The 24,200-nt window shown below is 41.0% G+C and overlaps 1 protein-coding gene across 1 annotated transcript in view; it reads right to left on the minus strand.

Annotated features, from left to right (window-relative positions):
• HECW1 (HECT, C2 and WW domain containing E3 ubiquitin protein ligase 1) overlaps positions 1-24,200 on the minus strand; it is a 334,425-nt gene that overhangs the window by 78,758 nt on the left and 231,467 nt on the right. The window contains exons 13-17 of the mRNA XM_014574083.4: positions 19,091-19,241; positions 10,097-10,227; positions 5,353-5,474; positions 2,609-2,794; positions 1,268-1,402 (exon numbers count right to left, since the gene is read on the minus strand). Coding sequence (XP_014429569.1) covers positions 1,268-1,402; positions 2,609-2,794; positions 5,353-5,474; positions 10,097-10,227; positions 19,091-19,241 — 725 coding nt within the window. The remainder of the gene's footprint in view (positions 1-1,267; positions 1,403-2,608; positions 2,795-5,352; positions 5,475-10,096; positions 10,228-19,090; positions 19,242-24,200) is intronic.

Genomic DNA, 24,200 nt, shown 5'->3' on the forward strand with positions numbered 1-24,200 from the left:
TCCCCCCCCCCCCAGTCTTCCTCTTGCACAATCAAGTGTCACTTCATTTTTAGGAGGATATCCATACAGGTAACTCAAAACTCCCCCAAGATATAGCAATGGATGTTACAATAAGAAGGTGTCTGAGTTTATGAGATCTATAGATTGGAGTGGTGGAGGGTTGCCATTAATGGTCCAGACTTTTTATTGGTGATGGAGCTATTCCAATTTATCCTAGTTTAGAATCAGACCCAATATGTGCCATAAGGAAATGAGCAGACTGAGCCATATACAGTAGCCAAGATGGCACAGAATCATTCTCTGAGAAAGGAAGGTAAGGAAGCAGGGGAATGAAAAGAAGCCATCATTGGTAGAGCAGCTGAGGGCATAGGAAGTGATGATATCGTGGAAGTAGTTGGGAACATAGCTACAAACGGCTTTGAACACACAGTCAGTAGCATATTTAGAGGGAAAGGAGGTTTTCATCTTGAGGGTAATGTACAGCTGGGTATCCTGGCTGACTATATCAGTGTGTTGTGGAATGCTGAACAGACTGGAATTTGGACACAAGATACTTTGGAAGGCCAAGGGGAAGAAGTTTCAATATCCAAAGCATGAAGTGACAAATGCATAAATGAGTGGTTCAACAGAGTCAGTGTCAAGGATGTAGCAGACATAGGCACACAAGGGTGGTAGGGTGAACTGAAAACTTGTGAAAAGAAAAGGAGAACTCAGAGTTCAGGGAGACTAAGACTAAGGAGCTGGGAGGAGAACAGTAAGTTAGGGCCAAGATTTTTGTTTGCCCAAATAGGGTTTCTGGGATGAAATTACAAATGCTTTTAAGCTGTGTCTGCTTGTCAAAAGGTAAAAATAAGAACCATCATGTGCCCTAGAACAATGGCTCTCAATCTTTCTAGATTACCATACCCCTTTCAGGAGGCTGATTTGTGTACCCCAAGTTTCACCTCGCTTAAAAAATTACTTGATTACAAAATCAGACATAAAAGTGTCACAGCACACTCTTACTGAATAACTGCTTACTTTCTCATTTACCATATAACTATAAAATAAATCAATTGGAATATAAATATTGTACTTACATTTCAGTGTATAGTATATACAGCAGTATAAACAAATCATTGTATAAAATTCTAGCTTGTACTGACTTGGGTAATGCTCTTTATGTGGCCTGTTTTAAAACTAGACAAACATCTAGATGAGCTGATGAATTTAGAACTACTGCTCTAACAGATACATATTTAGGAAGGTGTCTTAAGGCTAGAGTTACCTCTCCAGCACTGTAGCTGCGAAGTCTCTGGAGATGCTGCCTGTGAGTCAGATGATTAGGGAGACGGCCATTTTGAAGTGGGATCCTAGGATCGATAAAAGTGGTAGCACGGCTGTTGTGGTCCACAAAGAAGGACTGTAATAAAAAGAATACTGTAAATTCATAAGCAGAAAGCTAACATGGTGAAAGAGTTTAGGGATGAGAAAGGAGCACACAAACTCATCAGTGAATAGTGTGCATCGTATGCCACATTTTGCAACCATGATAGTTCACAATTTATAGTTTCATGAGCTATTAATCCAACATCATACAGTGACCCATTTCAAACAAACTAATCTGCCAACTTCCCAGAAGTTCATTCATACTGGTTTATTTAAAATCAGCCAGTTCCCTTTTGGAGTTTGTCCCTCATTTCTAGATGCAATGCCACAACTCCAGCTGTGAACATACTGATTATGCTTTAAAAGCCCAATTTGCTAAGGTGTTGAGTGCCTCCTGCCAGGTGCTGGCACCCTTAATTACCAAAGTCAGTGGTTCTCAGCATCACACAGGACTTGACCTTTAGATTTCAGCATAACTTCTTTCTAGATGGACAACCAAGAGCTCGATAGCATGTGCCTCTTGGCAAAAAGAGCTGAGTGTTTACAACTTCTAATGAGCTTCAACTCAGCCCCACAAATCAAGTCTTAGTCTGGTAATTTCTTAGCCTTGCACTTGCATTTTCTGGAAAACTAGGGAAAAGTTCTGCCTTCAAACCCCATGCAAACCTCATTTGTGGGTGTTTGGGCTATGTTTTGGTTAGTCTCATTATTGACAGGGCCCATTTCTCCTCTCAGTTGCACTGACATAAATCAGATATAACTCTTCTGAAATCAGTGCTACAAAACTGCTAATCAGATCCATGCATCTGAGAATGAGGGAGAGGTATTCAGTATCCCAAAGGATGAGGAAGAGGTATTTTGACAGAGTGTTCCTTTTCAGTATTATTAAGTCAAACATTATAATTCTAAATAAGGTTTGATTAGTGGGGGTTTTTTTGGCTCAGCAATAGCTGGTAGAGCAATATACAATCCCGGATGCAATCATGAATCACACCACACTTCTTAGTCTCCTTGTGTGATGACAGATAAAAGCATAAAGAATGGCCTTTCCAGGGGCTAAACTTAGGACAGAGGCTTTTTTTTATTATAACGAATAATTACACATGCTCATTGATATACAATCAGATAGTCGAAAATGTTAAGTCCACATAAAACCCAAAACAATCATTTAGCTGGATCTCGTGTGACATTAGGAGGATATGGGAACTCACCCAGTGGCTAATTGTGTTGATGCTCTTACCTTGCCCTGTTGGTCTGTTTTGATCTCCCAGCCCCGTGGAAGTTCCAGTCGGGTGTCAGCAAACATATTGATAAAATTTACCAGGTCCCTATTGTGCTGATAGCGCTCAAAATTCCGAGCATCTCTGCGGATCTTTAGAATCATGTGCTTCAAGCAGGTGCTGTTGGTGAAGACTCGATAGGCACTCTAGGCACAACAAACACAGGACAAAGAAATAAGTTCCAGTGACTCAAAAATGAGTTTAGCTAGCAGATATGACATACAACCTTAAGGCCTCATGCAAATCCCACTAAAATCGACTGCAATCCGCCTACCAATTCCAATGGGCTTCGGATTAGGTTCTAAATGAAGATTGACCAATTGCCACCTGGAAATTTGAAAATTCCATACCTACATGCACAGTGGCTAATAGCACCAAACTGTCAGATATGCAAGGGTGCGTATTTCTTCAGTATCAAACATCTGAAATAAATGCAGTTATGTTTATTTCACTGATCACATATTCAGAGAGATGCATCGCTTGTGTGAATGTATGATACCATACATATATAAAAACATTCCTGAAAATATAAGTATCACTAATGGAGCAGAGATATTCAGTATTGATTAACTGTATCTCACAGAAGCATGCACAGGCCCTGATCCTACAGTTGGGATTCATATGTAGGTATCTCACGGCAGGATCAGGGCCCCAAATGGGCCATGTTCATCCACGATAAATTACTCTTGTAATGGCAACTCTTTGCTTCACCCTGGAACCCTTCACTCCGGGGAGGATGCTCCCCAAGGGAGAGCAGGCAATCTTACCATTACCTGTTCTCTTTTAGGGGCTATATCAGGGAGGACACATGAATTTCTGGTGTGGGGCTCTAATGGAAGTTATTGAAGGAATGTGCTGCCTTCGTACATTCTCAAGCTTCAGTGGCTGGGCTACTCCCTGTCCATGCGATCCTCTTTTGGGGTCATACTGATTCACTGAGGGCCCCTCACTGACTCCAATATTGCTACTTCACATATATGTAGATGTAAACAAAGGCAGAATCTGCCCCAGTAATTTTGAATTTTTTGCCACCTGTGCTTTTAAAGGCATTTTAAAATGTTATTTTAATTATTATTTAATTTACAACAGCATCTAGAGGGTCCCATTGCACTAAGTACTGTGCAAACACAGAGATAGATATGGTCCTTGCCAAGAAGATGTTACAACCTAAGAAAGATTTTTGAATGCAAATATCTGAAGTCCTAGCATACTACACAGAAGAAGTTATATCATCATCTGCTACAACTGACCATTTCAGTATCACTAGGGAAACTCAGAATTTCATACAGTTTTATCCCTTCAGGGATATAAAATATTTGTTAAACAAGTGTTTCTATTTTAGCTTTTACTGTGGGATAATATTTTCCAATTCAAATTTCTCTGGCTTAAGTAGCACTTCTAAATTCTAATTGGAGTTAAAATGTTTTAATGGCGTAAGTTATATGGTACACTATTTTTACACAAATGGATTGTGTATTGACTGACTGGACAGATGTGCTGATAAGTTGACAGTATTCCAAAATAACACAGTGCTCGTCTACACCACAAGCCTTTATTTTGAAATAATATTGAACTGGAGAACTTCTTATTCCAACTCATGGATAATTTCGTGAGGAGGAAAGGAAGTCAAAGGAAGTGGGTTCTTTCTTTGACTTCCTGCAGTATAGACAGTGCCAAAAGCTGAATTAAGCTATTTCTACTTAAGATACGCAATTGACGTAACTGAAGTTGTGTAGCTTAATTCAACTTTCGCCCTGCTGTGTTGAGGTACCCTTTGGGAGAAATCCCATCAGCATTAGTCATGGATTAGCCTCAAAACATTCAGAAGTGGTGTCTGGATGTTTATCCAAATATTATCCAAATCTCTTTTGTATACAAAACACTGGATATCCCAGAGAGATTTTTCAGATTTCCTGTTACCTGTTAGCCCAAAGTTAAACTTTTACTGGATGTCAGTTTTCATTCCCAGTTGCAAGCGGGAAGAGAAGTTCATTCCAACAATGGGGAAAGAAAAGTTACTAATATTTTTCCAAACCTATGAGAAGTTTTGTTCTGGCTTGTGGTAGGGTCAGTTCAATTCTTATTTTATCCAAAACAGCTGTATCATTCTTAGTCTGTAATTTCTCACTGGTTGCTAGCTTGTGCCCGGCTACTTGAATGCAAGCTAACTGAAGAGAATTGAAGCTAACTGAAGAGAATGCAAAAAGCCTCCCCTCTTTTCCTGGCCTTGTACAGCTACTGGATCCACTAGATGTTTCTGGACACCTTCAAGTGTGAAAAAGGGATGGGGAGAAAGCAAGGCTGTGGCCCCAGCTCCCTCTGCCCAAGACAGTAGAACTGGCTAGATACATGGGGAGTACACTGCACCTTCTGAAAGGGAATTAGTGCAGACAGGCCTGTGAGGTGCCACGGAATCCCTCTCTGAGGCAAAATCCCCTCAAGAGTTCCCTATCGGGTAGTATGAGAACTCGACATCCAGCTTGGTCCAGTTCCTATAAAGGACAATTGAGTTAATTATGTGTCCCCTTGGGTCCTGGGTTAGTGTAACTTGCATGTAAATGGAAGAGAGGTTAGGCTGGAGCCTGAGTTTGAACCATGGGCTTACACTGCAGGGTAGACATACACACTGTGCACTCTGATGAGAAGTCCAGGGCTCTTCACTTTGACCTGGAAGGCAAGTGTGAGAGACAATACTGGTGCTTACATAGTTTGCATGCAGCACGGTGAAGAATTCAGGGTTTGTGATAAACTTTACAGCTGGAGACTGTAGCAGCAAGGTGATTTTTTGAGAATTCACTGGAGAAAGGGACCCTTCTCGCCTAATTTCTGAAAATAAAAGCAAAACAATTGACTAGTACACATAACAGAAAATACAACACTGTTAGTGTCATTCTTATCTCCTCTGCCAGTACCAGCAGGACCACCCCATAATATTGCTCAACATCTCTGAAAGTGAGGCTTTGGTCATCAAAGTGACTATGTAAAAATGGCTCCCATTTTTTTTGTAGAATATCTACTCACACGTATGACAAGAGTTTTCCCTGTCAGTACTGCAGGGCCAATACAACTACAGGAATGAGAGTGAGATGATTTTCTATATTGCATGTTAGAAAATCTGGGCCATATCCTTAGCTGGCATAAATCAGCATAGCTCCATTTACTTCAAGAAATCAATATAATCACATTAGTTTATATCAGCTGAAGATCTGGTCCAGGATTGTCAGCTAAGTTCTGACTGTGAAATCTTTCTTACTGTTGATGAGTTTAGAGTTGAAAGGATACACATTGGCTTTGTCTACACTATGGCTACATCTACACTGGCACCCTTTTCCGGAAATGCTTAAAACGGAACAGTTTTCCGTAATAAGTATTTCCAGAACTAGCGCGTCTACATTGGCAGGATGCTTTTCCGGAAAAGCACTTTTTCTGGAAAAGTGTCCGTGCCAATGTAGACGCGCTTTTCCGCAAAAAAGCCCCAATTGTCATTTTCGCGATCGGGGCTTTTTTGCAGAAAAGAAATCTGTGCTGTCTACACTGGCCCTTTTCTGGAACAGTTTTCCGGAAAAGGACTTTTGCCCGAAAGGGAGCAGCATAGTTTTTCCGGAAAAGCACTGACGATTTTACAGTAGATCGTCAGTGCTCTTCCAGAAAAGCAAGTGGCCAGTGTAGACAGCTGGCAAGTTATTCTGGAAAAGCGGCTGTTTTTCCGGAATAAGTGGCCAGTGTAGACACAGCCCATGAGTTTTTCTGCAAGAGGCAATGCAAATAAAGCATTGAATAACATTTTCCCGTGCTTCATTTGCATACTCTCTTTCGTTCCATTTTTGCGCAAAAACAGGCAGCATGGCCATGGTCGTTTTGCACAAAAATCCCTTTTTCCTCAATATCCTTATGCTTGTCCGAGCCATAAGGATCTTGCGGAAAAAGGGTTTTTTGCGCAAAACGGCCACGGCCACACTGCCTGTTTTTGCGCAAAAACCCCTAGCGCAAAAATGGAACGAAAGAGAGTATGCAAATGAACTGCGGGGAAATGCTAATCTGCCCTTCATTTGCATTGCCTCTTGCAGAAAAACCTCATAGTGTAGCCGTAGCCATTAGATTTTGGACTCTGATCTCAGTTTGCAGCACTGGTGTTTTTAAACCAAAATCAATTTTTGATTTATAATCTGAAAAAATCTGATGTGGAAGTCATCAAGAGAATGAATATAGAACTGCATAATATAATTTTGACAGTCACTTTTCTATCTATAATTACACCTTATCACATTCTTCACACATCCATGTTAATTTCCCTTTAAATTAAAAAGTTGGTAGCAAATGCAACATCTTTTTTTTAAATTGTGTGATTTATACCATAGTTTAGTCACTTCATTATTTGTACTTTATGCATGGCTTTTCATGAGAAAGAAACTGATTTTTCCTCTCTCCACAGCCAAACACTATATTTAGCCAAGGGCATTTTGAAAAGGCACATGCCACAGATGATAGCTCTTTTTTATTTAAAAAAAGGAAAGAAAAGCCATATTAAATCAAATCTAACCATCATTTATGAGAATGATTCCTGGCAGCATTCTTGATTTAATATTTTATTATGTAAGTAACCATAGTAATACTGTACATATGTAACAGCAATACTGTATGTCTACTGCAAATACACATCCAACTTAATATTATAAGTAATATAAGTAGTAATAGAACACAAATCATAAATCATTTCCATCTCAGTTAACTATTAGCAGTGGGATCACATTTGATTTTCCATATAGAAGTAGTTGGCTAAACTGAGTCATAAAAATTGCAATCCAAATGAATACAAAAGTGGTTATATATCATGTGAAATATGTTTAAGACTTATAATAACTTTAAAGTTAAGACTTATAGTGACTTTAAAGGAAAAAGAAAAATGTTTCAGGCTAATAATAGCATAAATTAAATAATTAACAAAGCTTTTTTTTTCTTTAAAGCACAGATTAAATATTCACTCTGCATAGTCATTCCTCTTCCAGGAGACATAAAAGGAACTGAATCATAGGCAATGCATGCTATTTCCGGCTAATAAAGACTAGCCAAACACAGGAGAAGGAGGAAATGAAGTGATATATGTAATAACAGACATCATTAAGTGGCTGCCCAGTGTGAATTTTTGGATTGCCTGCTCAAGTTGCAGGCACAAGTTTAACCAACTAAATATATGCCCATTTTTTGTGTCTACAAAATGAAATGAAGGCACAAGTCTGAGTGCTTGTGTTTCTCTCCATGTGACTTGTACCTGCAACCATGTATTTAGGGATGCAAGCACTCAGCTGTGCACTTATTCCTACTTCAAAGTAGGAATAAGAGATCCTCCGGAAAAGGGCTTTTTTCCGGAGGATCGGGGCCAGTGTGGACGCTCTTTTCCGGCTTTTCTAAAAGCCGGAAAAAAGCGGCGGACATTTTTATTTAAATGCCGCGGGGGATATTTAAATCCCCTGCGGATTTCCCTATTACGACCTGTGAAATTAACATGCCCCTTTCGGAAAAGGGGCCAGTGTAGATGAGCCCCCCGAGCCTTGGGAAAGCAGAGAACAGTGGAGCAAGCGCACTCGCCCAGTAAGTTCAGCTTCCCCTCCTGTGCCTGCTGTTGTGGGGAGTGCAGGAGGCAGAACCGCTGCCACCTTGCAGTGCCAGACCTCCACCTCACTCGAGTTATCCACCAAACTGCGTCCTCAGGAACAGGGCTACATTGTGGGAGAAAACAGGGTAACAGACAGCTTCCCCCCTCCTGTCAGGAGTCCTGGGCTGGATTACACAATTACTCCGGCCAGAGGGAATTTGAGACCACTGGCCTAGACCAAGTTTGTTTGCAGTGCAGTTGTAGCTGTGTCCGAGGATATTCAAGAGAAATAGTGGGTGAGAAAAAATCTTTTATTGTACAAGTTGTACCTCCAAAAACTGGCACTCTCTTGTCAGGCAACATCCATTATCTTGCAGGATCATGGATGCTCCTGGACTAGATTGCCAGCGAGCCTAAGGGCAGGAGGGCCATCCTGGCTGGGGGCAGCACGAGACTGGGGCTGGATTCCCACAGCAGTCTCCAGCAATCCGCAGCAGCACCTGCAGCAGCATGGATTGGTGCTGGGTTGGAGCCTCGTAGCAGCCCCGGAGCCCCACAGCAGCCCCCGGGAGCTCAGGGCTGAGGCCAGAGCCCCATACCAGCATGGGACCAGAGTCCTCTAGCAGCTTCTTGGAGCATGGGGCTGGAGCCAGAGCCCCACAGCAGTCCCCTGGAGCACAGGGCCAGAGCACTGCGGCAGCCCCAGGAGTGTGGGGCTGGAGTTGAGCCCCACAGCAGCACCGTGCTGGAGCCCTGCAGCAGCCCGCGGGAGTGTGGGGCTGAACTGGAGCCCTGTGGCTACCCCTGAATGTGCAGCTCCTCTGCTGCCTAGCAACCCATCAGCAGCTGGGTGAGCAGTCCAGCCAGGCTGAGGGAGGGCAAGGCAGGGTGCCTGCTGGGACAGCCTGACACAGCAGGCAATGGGCTTAGGAGGCAGTGGAAGGAGACCTTCCCGGGTCCAGCAAATTCTCTTGTTTGGAACCAGTCAGGTCCTGAAATTAGTAGAGTAAGAGATTCTCTCACACACCTTGTCTAGAAAAAAATGGTAATGTGCTAAAATTAAGTTTGTCACTAAGAGGCATTGTTTGTAATCTTTCCAATCTCTTTCAGTCATACCTGAGATTGTTTAAACCTATCTTCTTTGCTAATCAACATTCTTATTTTATTACAAAAACATCTTAGTGCATTGCATTAAATTGAGGGATGGGTCCTCAGCCAAATTAGCAGGCTGGTGTGCACTCTCTTTGTTTGAAGGCAGCAAAACCAGTAATGTGAAAGTTCAATGAGAGAGACTGGTCACTGTGGGGAGATGGTTTTGGGAAGACAAGTAACCATGTTGGTGGGAGCCAATCGTGAAAGTAACTTAAAATTTCTTACAGGTTCGGTCCTGTTGCAACCTGGGTCTCTGTCAGCTCTGTAAATAGCTCCCTGCTGGCTTTTGCTGCAGCTCAGCCAGCTCTTGCCAGAGTTGCGCACCAGGGAGCACCCACTTACTTTTAGATCTGGTTGGGGCCAGACTGCTGGTCTCAAGGCTCTGAGCTAAACTTGCACTGACTGATCTGGGTGAAACCCCATAGTATCACAGTATCACCAAAAATTAGCTACTGTAACTGCAAGCTTGAGAAAACAGACACTTTCTCCTTTTTCCTGTACACTGCCTACCCATGATCCCAGCTGATAGCCCGGAAGTTGCTCCTGATCTTGACCCAGGGCTCCGCAGCCACGCCCAGCTGTGGCCCCAGCCTGTGGCAGTGAAGGGCATGGACTGAGGAAAAGGAGGTGCAGCTCCACTCCTGCCCCCTAAAAATTGCTCCAGCATTACTGAGGTGCTGTTACTAGCTTCCTGTTCTTATACCTGAGTTTGGCTGGGAAGAGTCTGTCTCAGAGTCACTTCCTCCTCCAGTGGAGAGCCTCTCAACTCTGTTGTTCACAACAGCATCATCCTCTGGCCTCTCTGTTGCAATAGTCCGCTGAATATTTTGATACCTGAATATTTTAAGAGAAAGAACAAAGGTGCTTTAGCTATAAGTTTTAGAGGAATAATGGTACAAAGCATTTTGCTATTCACAAATGTGCCTCTGTCTTTCTTAACAAAAGTTGGAACAATCAATATTTTTGAACAATTAAAATATTACTAAAATCTGTGTATACTTTATAAGCACTATTGGGACTGATCCTTCCCTGTTTTGCACATATGCAAAACACCAGATCAGAATGGTGGGCATTATACACCCATATTCCACAGGGACCAGTGACTATACATGGTACAAGGCAGGGAAGAGTCAAGCCCCCATTTGTCATAGGTTAACATAATCAATCACACAGGGCCTGATCTTGTGGGTGCCAAGTGTCCCTGATTCCCAACAACTGCAATAGGAGCATGTTCAGTGGGCTCAGCGCTTCACAGCCTTGGCTCCATATGCATTATTCATTTAAAAAAAATAACTATTATTATTCACCATATTTAACATGTTCCCTGCCCTGGGCACTGTACAAATACAGAATAATGGACTATCTCTGCCCCAAAGAGCTGACAATCTAACAGAGAAAACTGAAATGGGGGTAGAGGAAAAGGTGTAAGACACAAACAGAGTGAGCAACATAAGGGCAGGATAAGTCATGTTAGTTCCTTGCTTTTCTGATGTGTGTGTATGGATTGAATGAGGTGGTGATAAGCTAAATGGAATGCTGGAGGGAAAGGGTTGTTGAAGGAGACAGAGCAGTGTTTAATTTGTGCCAGGGCTTGTCAGGGCTTAGCTCCGGCACCTCTAGGCTTGGCACTTTATAACTCCAGCACCTCTGGGCTTGCTGCATCAGTTATGGCACCTCTTTCATTACACATTAAGCTCCTGGAGAAAGCCAGTGAGAACAAGGAAAAAAACAAGGAAGATAGAAAAGAAGGTGTGGAATGAAGCTTTTAAAACCTTTTTCTGTTATGGCAATTTCATGTTGATTGACTACAATGAGACTAGTCATGGGCGTAAAGTTAAGCAGGTGCTCAAACATTTTGTTGGATCAGGGCCAAAGTGTTCATTATTGCAGGTTTGAGTCCCATAAAATATGTTCTATTTTATGTGTTTAGTATACTTAAAATATGCAGCATATAGTACTACTTCTATGTACTGTAAAACAGAGATAAATAATGAGAGAAGTCAATCCTATGGTAGTCATACTGATGACCCATTTGTTGAATATTTGACAGACTAACAGTGAGAGAACCTCCAGAGATTCTAACACTTATGTTCATCCCATCTTGGGATTCTGATAATGTATGACAAAAATGTGACAAATTATAGAAGTTATGTAATGATAAATATTTTTAAAAATAGATATATATATCTTGTCAATTATTTTAACTGGCTTCTTTCCCACCCTGATATTTTAATGAGATACTTTTTGTGGTCTCATTTTCATTAACTCTCAGCATTCATAATGGGCCAGATCCCCACTTGGTATTAATCCATGTACAGTAGCTAATAGTTTCATTGATTACCGGTATATCAGATCTAGCCCAAAGTTTTTTGTCTTTCTTTTTTCTTGGTCTCTTTCATCTGTGTGACTCAATTTCTCAATTTTTTCAGGATTTTTAAAAACATTTATTCCAAGTTAGATTTTGGCCTGAACTCCAGGGGTTAATATTTTATGGCATCTCTGAAGACTAGTAATCTGGACCTTTATTTTACACTCCATTTAAAAGACAGAATCTCCAGGAGCATACTAACTCTCAAAAGGTTACTGGAATTTGGCAAAATTATGGAAAATGAGTGATAATTTAATGGATTTATAGTCGACTAACAGTAGTTTTCATTTCCCTCGATATTCAAAGTTTTTCTTTAATGTAGCTTTTAATAGCTCAATAAATAACATATGTAGAATTGGTTTAAAAAGTAAGAAAACTGGGAATTTTTATTTTTAGATAAACATACACCTTAAAAGTAAATTATTATAGCATATTGAACAACTACATTTATTTACTTCTACTTCCCCACCCTCTACTTTATAACAAGCTTTTAATATTTTATTCACTTGACTGTAGGCTAATTGAGTAAACTTTCCACTCCAGTACTGTAGAAGTTTTACAACACCCTCAAGCAACAGCAGAGCAGAAAAATAGTAGTTAATATAGCCAAAAGTTTTTTATATATAGTAACTGTAGCTTCTATTTAATTAGATGTTAGAAAATCCCCTGCTGGCAAACTTTACACTGTAATGCTAGCTGTATGCCAAACACAGACTACTTTTTTTTGGTCTTGATGCTGTAAAATAGTCTTATATAAATACCAGAAAATGCCAATGCAATTGTAAAAAAAGCTTTGAAAGGGCTAAAATTATGGGAATGCATTTGAAAATCACAGACCCTTTTCAGAGTGATTCATCAAAGAAATGGTGGTTTAGAAAAAACACACTAGAGATTGTTTTTGCTTTACCTTTATTATTTATTGTGTTGTTTATTGTTATTATTCATATAAAGACAAGTTTAGTTTCACAAATGATGCATATCGCAGTTTGACCAGATCACTGTGGATAATAAATCATGTTGTGTAATTTGAACAGCAGTGGATGTTAACTATTTTAGTAACATGGAGGCAAGGAGTGATATAGTAAAGGAAGAAGACTCTTCTAATAAAAAATAAAGGGATGTTTGCCTGGAACTTATCCAAACTTTAGATCCTAATCCTGTATTCCCTATACTGACAAAATGCCCCATTAAAGTCACTGGGAATCTGCAAGTACCTACAGAATGAAGGATTAGGTCCTTGCAACCCTTTTTAAAACTAGGTTTCCAGTACTCCGTGGTTTTGCCTGGGCTGAAAATACCAAGCTTTCCCAGTGATATTTGTTGATATTTCCACTCCTTGTCCCAGATGAATCTGAGAAGTGGGAAGGTGAACAGATTTGTCTGAAAAGAGAGTAGACAGATTTTTTTCAAACACCAAAGGTTTTGAGTTCTATTTTATGAAGTTTACAGCTAAAGTTCAGGCTGATTTTAATTTTACCATCCAAGCTCTTTGTGTTGTGAGCAAGACACAAGAAGTCATTCTTCTGCTTTACTCTGCGCTGATCAGGCCTCAGTTGGAGTGTTGGGTCAAGTTCTGGGCACCACATTTCAAGAAAGATGTGGAGAAATTAGAGGAGGTCCAGAGAAGAGCAACAAGAATGATTACAGGTCTAGAGAACATGACCAATGAAGGAAGACTGAAAGAATTGGGTTTGTTTAGTTTGGAAAAGAGAAGACTGAGAGGGGACATGATAGTGGTTTTCAGGTATCTAAAAGGGTGTCACAAGGAGGAGGGAGAAAAATTGTTCTCCTTGATCTCTGAGGCTAGGACAAGAAGCAATGAGCTTCAACTGCAGCAAGGGAGGTTTAAGTTGGACATTAGGAAAAACTTCCTAACTAGCAGGGTGGTTCAACATTGGAATAAGTTACCTAGGGAGGTTGTGGAATCTCCATCTCTGGAGATATTTAAAGCAGGTTAGATAGGATAGTCTAGACAGTACTGGGTCCTGCTGTGAGACAAGGGGACTGGACTTGGTGACCTCTCGAGGTCCCTTCCAGTTCTAGTGGTCTACGATTCTATACAGATGTCTCACCTAGAAATGACTTTCACGCAGTTACCAAAAACTGTTCCAGGTAATGAGGACGTACAATAACAAAACTTTAAAAAAGGGTTGTTGAAAATAATATTCAAGCCTAAGCAGTGGTTTTCAACAACCATTTAAGAAAAGGTTCTCCCACAAACTGGTAATCCAAATTACCAGAATTTATTAAAGAGTTGATCCTGAATCCTGTTTCAGGACAGGGATAATTCCTCTATTTTACCTCTCCATAAACTCAATAATATCTCCATAAAATATTAAAATACAGAGATTGCTGCAATGACCAATACATATCCCTTTTGCTGGAATTTTTAGAAATATCCATGGCTACAAATATACAAACATTGGCATTACAAGAGATGCCTCCTGGTGGGCTAGTCAGCATTTTTACTTAATGGGGCTCTTTTACAGCAGAGATTAAAGAATTACCAGATGGCTTTTTTGTGCGAAGAAACCAAGGGATTGCACAATTACTCAGTTGTAATGTGCTCAATCTCCACTGGGAATCAAGTGAGGAGAAATATGCTTCTAATGAAAATCTCCTCCACTTCTCACCATGTATCATGAGTTTACAAATGCTAAAAAGAAAACCATATGCAGAGGAGCAGCAAGGTATATTCTTGGCTTACTTGCCGTGCACTAAATAGTTAATAATCAGACCCTACCCAAACTTGGGTGGCAAGAAAGGAATCAAACTATAAGAAAACATGGAAATTTAAAATGTAAGTCAAGAATGTCTCATCAGTGGTTCTCAACAAGGGGAACATTGCCCCAAGGGGTAGGCAAAGGTCTTCCAGGGGTGTATCAACTCATCTAGATATTATCCCAGTTTTATAACAGGCTACTGAAACAGCACTAATGAAGTCAGTACAAGCTAAAAATTCATACAAAGGCTTGTTTATACTGCTCTATATACTGTACATTGAAATGTAAGTACAGCATTTATATTCTGGTTGATTTATTTTATAATTATACAATAAAAATGAGAAAGTAAGCAATTGTTCAGCAATAGTATGCTGTGAGACTTGCATTTTTGTCTGATTTTGTATGCAATTAGTTTTTCAGTGAGGTGTTAACTTGGAGGTACGCAAGACAAATCAGACTCTGAAAAGGGTACAGTTGACTAGAAGGGTTGAGAGTCATGACTTAGGTCGTGTCTACACTAGCACTTACGTTGGCACCCCTGAGTGGCATACGTTTTGCCGGCATAAGTACTTATGTCCACAGTGCTATGTCAATGGAAGACACTCTCCCGCCACCAGAGCTACCACCTCTCATGAAGCTGGCTTTATTATGTTGACAGGAGAGCTCTTCCCTATCAGAATAACATTGTTACAAACTCTTTTACAGTGACACAGCTGTGCTGCTGAAAGCTCGTAGACATGGCCTCAGTGTATTGTCTATTAACCTGAGCTAGCAAACATAATTGTCATTTCCAGTTTAGACACTCACCCTTGGACTGTTTAGAATAAATTTACAGTAGTACTAGTTAGCTTGGCTTAATTGACAATCAGTTAATTGACAACACAACAAAAAACTTTAACTTGCAAAGGCCTTTAATGACTGAAGACAACATCTATCGAATTCACTGCGAAGAGTTTCTAGAAATGCCTGTCTTTTCTTTATAATTTAATATGGTAACTTGGCACCTTCTGAGGAAAATTATAATAAAAACAAACTATTGCAAGTTCTTGCCATTGTAAACAAAACACCATATGCTAGTCAGACTCCCACTCTGTGCCCAGCATGATAGGTTTGAAGAGAAAAGGAGGACATTTCCTCACGGGGCCTGTTTGTGATCTATTTTGCATGATGCACATTTTCAGAAAGCTGGTTAGCCCAAAGGAAAACTCCCAGATGGTTATCATCTGCAACCATTTTGTCCATACAAAGGCTCTAAGTAACTCCCATCTTTTCCTACCATGGAAAGGAAAGCCATTGAAGCACATTCTCTCTCTCCTAGCTTGGCACACTGAAGATCACCAAATGATGTTTTTGAAGTACTAGAGAAACCCAAACCAGCCTTCATGCCATTTTAAAGCATATAATTAGAGGATAACAATTTCAGTCTTTCTTGTTTAAATAAGACTCTGTATCATTACGGTAAGTAGGGGAAGAGGATGAGAAAATGTTTTCTGAGGTAATAGTGGAAGTTCATTGCCCAGCTATATATTTAGTTTATTCTTCTCCCCTCAATTTAATCTGAAATGCAAGGAAAGAAAGAAAACTGTTAACAAATCTGTGTGTAAAGTAATAGTTGCTGTCAGTGACAAAAGCGCCCTCATTTGAAGGGAGACATCCTCTCTCTGGAGATTCATTTTATGGAAGTGTTTCTAGTCTCACCCTACTGTGCAAAGGGCTTTACAATGTCTTTCAGTGGGATTCTCATTGACACCAGTGTTCCCTCTCATTTTTTCCATCTATCTGCGGAATACATATTATTATGTGCAGTGATTCATGTGCTGTTGTATACCATCTGTAGGGACAAAAACTATATTATATATATATTTTGTAAGTTACCATATGGATAATTACTCCAGCTAGAACAGGCTAAGAATTTTAGAACTCAGTTCTCAAAGAATTAAATTTAAGTGCAAGAGACGTAAAAATTACGAAATGCATTAATCAGCCAAAACACTAAAATAACACACTTGGAAAGAATAAAATTGCAGAGAATATATGTGCATTGCAGGAAGTACCAAGGAGTAACAACAACAACAACAACACTACAAATATGTGTTGGGAGGTGAGTGTGAAAGAGACTTTGTTTGTGTGTGTGTGGGTGTGAGAGAGAGATAAAAAAGACTGTGGTGTACATGTATGCGAGTGTGCATTGGCATGCATGTTTGACATAAGATGGGGTATGCGCTGGCTGCTGCTGGATATGTGTCTGAATAACCCTATGCAGAGTCTCCTGAAGATACTGAAAGCTGTCCTCTTCTGTTCTTGAGCCCTGTCATCTCCTCTGCTCTTCAGAGATGGGGTACATGGACGGGGATGGGAGAGAGAGAGAAAGAGCATGTGAGCGACAGTGGAAGACTCTGTGTGTGTGTGTGTGTGTGTGTGTGTGTGTGTGTGTGTGTGTGTGAGAGAGAGAGAGAGAGAGAGAGAGAGAGAGAGAGAGAGACCTAGCTGCTGGGAAAAGCTGTGTGAGCTAGCTGCTGGGAAAAGCTCAGGTTAAACAGTACACTGCCTCTTTAAGAAAGAGACCCACCCTTCACAACAGATCTCAGAGCACAGCAAGAGTATCAAGCTAGGCTCTGTCCCCAGCACACACTCACCCCCAGTCTGAGGAGATGGGATACAGGAGCAGGGGGAGAGAGAGAGATTCATGCTACATCAAAGCTTTTGAGCCATGCTGATACCAACAGATAGTTGGTGCTTCCCAATGCGTGGTACTGGTCCATGTGGGAACCACTACAGCCCTATACTGAGGACATATCCCAGCTGCATGACATAACACTCAGCCTGCAGCTCTGGTGGAGAATAATTATGAAGGGAGATTCTCAGCAAGTAGAGCTGTGTTTTTCCTGACCTCCTCTCTGAACAGCCCCCACGAGACTGGGATAAGTGTAGCAGTTGGAGGGGCATAGTGCAGATCTAGAAACAGGAGCACTTCAAAGTTGTGGGGCTATAGCCTGAGTTCTGAGGTCGATTGCTTGACATCCCTTCATGTTCTCACCCAGGCCATCTGTCCTCTGCTCTAATAGATAAAACAAAATACAGGACTATGTAGCACTTTAAAGACTAACAAGATGGTTTATTAGGTGATGAGCTTTCGTGGGCCAGACCCACTTCCTCAGATCAAATAGTGGAAGAAAATAGTCACAACCATATATACTAAAGGATACAATTTTTTTAATTGTATCCTTTGGTATACATGGTTGTGACTATTTTCTTCCACTATTTGATCTGAGGACGTGGGTCTGGCCCACGAAAGCTCATCATCTAATAAACCATCTTGTTAGTCTTTAAAGTGCTACATAGTCCTGTATTTTGCTTCAGCTACATCAGACTAACACGGCTACATTTCTATCACTATAGATAAAACAGATACTCTGAAGGATCCTGCCTCCCTCCTTTTCCCCACCACCTGCCCTGATCCTTTGCATATGTGATGGAACAAAAAGTTAAGGGAAGCCATTATTGGACCAACTTCTTTTGAGGGAAGGGACAAGCTTTTGCACTCCACAGAATTTCTCTTCATCTTCAGGTGTGGAAAAGGAAACTAGACTATCCAAGCTAACTACAAGTTGGGACAGATTGTTAAGCATAAAGGGTTCACAGATGAGCAGCGGTAGTGTAGGCAAGGGAAGGTACTGCCTTCCCAAAACTGCCTACACATCCTGGACGCTGAGAAAGTCTGGGGCAGTAGCATGGCTGCCCGGCCACTGGGGAGGGACGGGGCAATGGCTGGGGCCAGTACTGCAGAATGGCAGCCCTGGCCCTCTAGGTGGCCAGGAAGGATCAGGTGGGGAGTGGGCAGGACTTGGCTCCAGGGGCAGGGCCTCAGCCAGAAGGGGCAGGGTTAGGGCTTGCCTTCCCCAACTGGAACTTCACCTTCTGCCCATGGATTTACACATACTGTAAGAGACCACTTAAAACTCAGCAGATGTAGGACAAGGGAATATTAGTAGGAGGTAGGGTGTGCTAAAATTTGTTGTAATAGGCCATAAAACTAATGCCTTTGTTAAATCCATGGTTTCAGTGTCCAGCAGAGTTATATATATAAGTTACCAGGCTTGTCTTTTGAAGCTGTTGTGCAGGTTTCCTTTGAGGATGAGGACTGAGCGTGTGTCTTTGTGCAATGCTCTATGTTCATTTTGTGTCTCTAGACTGTAATCTGTTTGGCCAGGCACTTGGCTATTTTTAAATACCACGTCCTGTTGTAAAGTACCATATGGACTTATGGCACTACATAAATAAATACTAATTAAAATGTACAGTGTTTCATAATTGTAAACCCACCCTGAAAGTAGCACTGAAAACTTTCAATTTATTTTGGGCTCCCAAATTGCCAGTGCTAAAAATGCCACCTCTTCTAAAGTCAGATGGTTACCGTCCACCAGCAGTAGGTTCTGGCCTGCTAAATGGTATTCAACCTTGTACCATCAAATATATCTCATGTTGGAAGTTTTAGTCATTTCAGTAACATTTCAGATGCTGGTTTGAAATAACTCAACTACCATTTCTCATTCTTAGAAGATTTTTTGGTGTTATTGTTTTGGGATTTCAGTCCAGAATTACTCACCGCCGATTGAGCTGCTCCATTTGTTGGATTGAACCAGATCTGCGTATTCCATCTGGAGTGGCTGCTGCTGTAGGACGCTGCCATGTTGTGGTTCGATTCACGTGATCCACATAAAATACCCTTCCATGGCTGTCTATCCGAGCCTCCCAGTCTAGTATTATAAAAGAAAGGAAAGGAATCTGTCACTTTGAGAAATTTCAGAAAGCTAAGATGCTCATGAGAGACATATCTACATACATACACACAAACATAAGCGCTGGCATATTGGACCAAACCAGAATTTTTCACCATTTTCTCTCTAACAGTGGCCCATACCAGAATTTCAGGGGCATATACAGAACAAGATGATCCACCCTGTCTTCCATTCTGAGATTTTGATACTCAGCAGTTCAGGGCTGCTGAGCATGGGATCATATCCCTGACCATCTTGGCAAGACTAATAGCGATTGATGGACTTCTCCATCCAGCTATGTTTTGAACCCATTTATATTTTTGGTTACCAAAACATGCTATAGTAATAAGTTCCACAGTTGTATTGCATATATGTATGTGTAGTATATACATATTATATATAAATATTACTTCACACAAAGCCTAGAGTCAACCTGTGGAATTCATGGCCACAAGCCATCAATAATGAGTGAAACACACTGGCTGTATTTAAAAGAAAAGGAGAGAGGAGCTGGATAATTCTATGAGCATTAATGTCTTTTATAGTTCTGCTTCTTGAGGCAAGTAATCAAATCACATGCTTCAGAGCATAAACATTTCCCCACAAAATCTCATGCACAACTGGCTAGATTCATTGTGGATGGAAAAACCATAAGGGATTGGTCACTGGTAGCCAGGATGCTATACTTGATCTAATGATCTAGTGATGCAATCTGGTGTGAAATCCTGTGTTCACTTTTTTATTATGTTTCAGAATAAACACAATGAAGTGATTTTTTCTTTAAAAGCTCATAAAAGGTTAATACAGAGCAGCCTAAGCCCTCGACCAAAACTTGTCGCAGACTCTGGTTGGACATATTCTCTGAAACGTATGCATTTTTAAAAATCTATCACTCTGAAAAGGACCAGAAAGCAGAGGAAACTGATAACAAGATACTGAGCCTTCCACCCTCACATCTCTTGTTGGTTAGGTCCAGGTTGACCTAGAGCATAATCATAAGTCCCTACTCATATGCTTGTTAGCTTTCATGAAATACACTGGTGACTAAAAGCATCAAGAGCTCTGGTAAAGGTGTTAGGAGTAAGAGGTAATTTAAGAAGTGAACGAGTTAATCAAATTGCACATAAAAAGCCTTAGAATTTCTTCAGTGAAGTTGCACAAATTTGATTTGCTAACTACAATGTTGTTACATGAATATCCATTAGCTGATGATATAACAACAATACAGTGATATATATTCCATCTCCTTGGGCACATCTTTACCCTATGGGTAGGTCTACACTACAAGCCTCTTTCGAAAGAGAGTGTCTAGACTGCAACCACTTCTTTCAAAAAAGCAAGCCGCTTTTTTGAAAGCGAGCACCCAGGCAGTCTGGATGCTTTCTTTCAACAAAAGCCCTCTTTGCATTCAATAGCGCCTTTTTTCGAAAGAGCACTTTAAAAAAAAAGGTGTTATTCCTCATAAAATGAGGTTTTCCCTGGTTGAAAAAACTGCTGCATTCTTTCGATTTAATTTTGAAAAAACACAGTAGCAGTCTAGATGCAGGTGAAGTTTTTTCGAAAAAAGGCCACTTTTTTTTAAAAAAAACCCTGTAGCGTAGACACACTCTAAGGCTACATCTACACTGGCATGATATTCCAAAAATGCTTTTAATGGAAAAGTTTTCCGTTAAAAACATTTTCGGAAAAGCACATCTAGATTGGCAGGATGCTTTTCCGCAAAAGCACTTTTTGCGGAAAAGCGTCCGTGGCCAATCTAGATGCGGTTTTCTGCAAAAAAGCCCTGATCGCCATTTTCACGATTGGGGTTTTTTTGCGGAAAACACTACTGTGCTGTCTACACTGGCCCTTTTGCACAAAAGGCTTTCGGAAAAAGACTTTTGCCCGAACGGGAGCAGCATAGTATTTCCAGAAAAGCACTGACGATCTTACATGAGATCGTCAGTGCTTTTCCGGAAATTCAAGCGGCCAGTGTAGACAGCTGGCAAGTTTTTCCGCAAAAGCAGATGATTTTGTGGAAAAACTTGCCAGTCTAGACACAGCCTATGTGTGGCAGAATCCACCCTTTTTGCGTCTGTCTCTCTGTGTTCTGCCTTAGGGCCAGGGGGTCTGGGTTCTTTCTGAACCTTCTCTTCTTCCCTCCAAGAGCAACAGAGGGCTGTGTTTTCTCCCCCTGCATCTGGATCCAGCTTCCTGCAACCAGCTACCTTCCCCCCAACACTGTGCCCGATCAGTAAGGAGACAGACCATGCTGACCAGAGCTAAGGTGACATGCCTTATCATAATGTTATTAAAAATACCTTCTTTATCCATGTATAATAGGGGTAGCTGTGTTAGTCTGAATCTGCATAAACAACGAGAAGTCCTGTGGCACCTTATAGATTAAAAGATGTATTGGAGCATAAGCTTTCATGGGCAAAGACCCACTTCGTCAGATGCATGTTTATCCCATGTGGCTGCCTGAGTTGGGGTATGGGCAAAGGCTAACCAGAATCCAACACTTTGGAGCACTGAGATGATTATCTGAACTAAATCATGACTCAGTATATCAGTGTTTCCCAATTTTATTTGGCCACGGAACCCTTTTAAATTTGAAAGAATTTTGCGGAACCCCTAATAACAGTTTTATATATGGAGCTGAAAAAGTAGACCATAAGTAAGTAAGGATAATAATAAACAAATGCTAAACAAGATCATGAGAGCAACACAAATGAAAATTGTTTTCAATAAAATTCATACATGCTTAAATATTAATTATTATATTTTTTTAAATCATAAAATGTTATTACAATGGAATTTTCTCACGGAACCCTTATTTTCACTTCGTGGAACCCCAGCATTTCGTGGAACACCATTTGGGAAACACTGCAGTATATAATGTGTGAATCCTTGGCAATAGTTTGTTCTCCATTCAAACCAGTCTACAAGAACTGTGGAAGGACCTTGGTCAGGTAGGGACTGTTGGGGAACCCTGAATTCCCAGATCACAGTTGACCTCTCCTTGCGATACATCAGTTCACATTCAGCATTCTTGCCAACCACACACACATTCACACCTCAGCAAAAAACACACAATACGTTAAGGCAGGTGCTACACACAAACCCAAGTGAACTTCATGCTGCCTGCAGACAGCATGTTACAATGCTTCTGCAGACATACTCAGGTTTCTGAGCATAAAGCATCTAGTCAAACCTGACAGCAACTGGATGTGTACAGTGTCTGAGGTCCCAGTGGAAACATCAGGTCAGGATAAAAGAGACATGGTGAAAATTCAGGGAGTGTGGATGAGAATATATTTTCTGGGAATGTTTCTCTTAGACAACCAGGGTCAGAGCATTCTGGCTTAAGAGAGCTGTGTATCCTTCTGTGACTATTCCTTCCTAACGTCATCAACGGAAGTCACTGCTGGTTGATGCACATTTATTTCCCTCCCATGTAGTATTACCACTGGGGATTAAGTAATTCAAATTGCACACAACACAGAATTTATGGTAAGATGAATGGCAGCACAGATAAATGCATGGACTGACATAGACCATCATTTTGAGCTCTGATCCAGCCCTTTATGTTGCCCCGTGACAGAAGGGGTCCCCAAATCAGTCAGGTCACTTCATGTAGGAATTATCCCTTACTAGAGGGTTTCTCTGGGCAGTATAGGGCTAACACTATGACCTTACACCAGCACTCTTATAACTTCCAAATAGGGGCACACCAAGAAATAGCCCTGGATCAGGAGAAGGTGATGCCATTGCGCTCTGCACTCCAATTATCCTGGACTGGCAGCTCTTATTTACATCATGAGCAAGATTTGTCCCTAGCAGACCTGAAACCCCAGCCACCTTGTGACAAAGTCACCTTGCTCCTCTTTGCTACCCAGCCTGTGATACCTCTTCTTAGTGGTGCAGCTCAGAATCAGGACCCAAATCTTTTTCTTGGCTTCAGTATTGTGGGTTCCCATCAGTAAAAACAACTAATCATTGGACATGGCCATTAGCACTGCCATTGTGCTACGCAAACTGTGCAAAGCATACATCAGCATGGCATATGTGATGTATGCTTTAAAATCTCACATATGCCATGAAAACTCTACTACACCCATGAAATATCATGCCGCAATCTAAACAATCAAAATAGACATAAACAAAAAAATTCCTCATCCCGACTATCAGAATAAACTAAATTTTGAAGTCAGGTTGGTTTGGGGCTATGATGAAGCAAAAACCATTAAGAGAATGACTGAAAGGGGAAAAAACACCTCACTTTTTTGAATTTATAAGTCTCTCAAAAGCCTCTCACTGATTTTTCTGAAACCCCACAAAATAATCTCTCACAGCTCAAATCTGGCACATGGTATTTCAGGAGCATGGATCTATCTATGGGACTATTCGGGTAGAGTCAATACTGTCCGTATAATGGTGGGAAATTATCTTCAATCATAACTATGGACAGACACTAGCGTTTCTTCATTTTAGAAGCTATAAACTTTGCTCACTGTAAGCCTGATTTAAAATGAATAATCTCTCTCCATGCTGGTGGTTTGGGAAGAGAATGAGGGGCATTAGGCACCCCCAACCCCCAAAATGCATGTCTCCGGCAGGCATGGAATTTGCCTCCCACATGTAGCCCCACTGGCCTAAATGGAGCTTCCCCAACTATAAAAGGCTATGTCTGCACTGTGAAGGTTTGGCAACAAAAGTGCTGTTGACATGCAAAAATCGACAAAAGTGAAAACTGGTCTAACAGGTTTTTCTGCCTCCCGTTGTTGACATTTCATGGCCACATTGCTAGTTCCCCTGTCAACAGAAAGAGCAAAACAATGTGGGTAAGCATCCCACAGTGTAGTGATGTGGGAAGGCAGAGCTGAGCCCTGTGCTTCTTGGGATTCTCTCCAAGTTCTCCCACAGCATTCTCAGCTACTGGGAGCAGTATCATGAGTA

Source organism: Pelodiscus sinensis, chromosome 2 (genome assembly GCF_052426305.1).
Source record: "Pelodiscus sinensis isolate ZL-2025 chromosome 2, ASM5242630v1, whole genome shotgun sequence".
NCBI classification, from domain to species: domain Eukaryota; kingdom Metazoa; phylum Chordata; order Testudines; family Trionychidae; genus Pelodiscus; species Pelodiscus sinensis.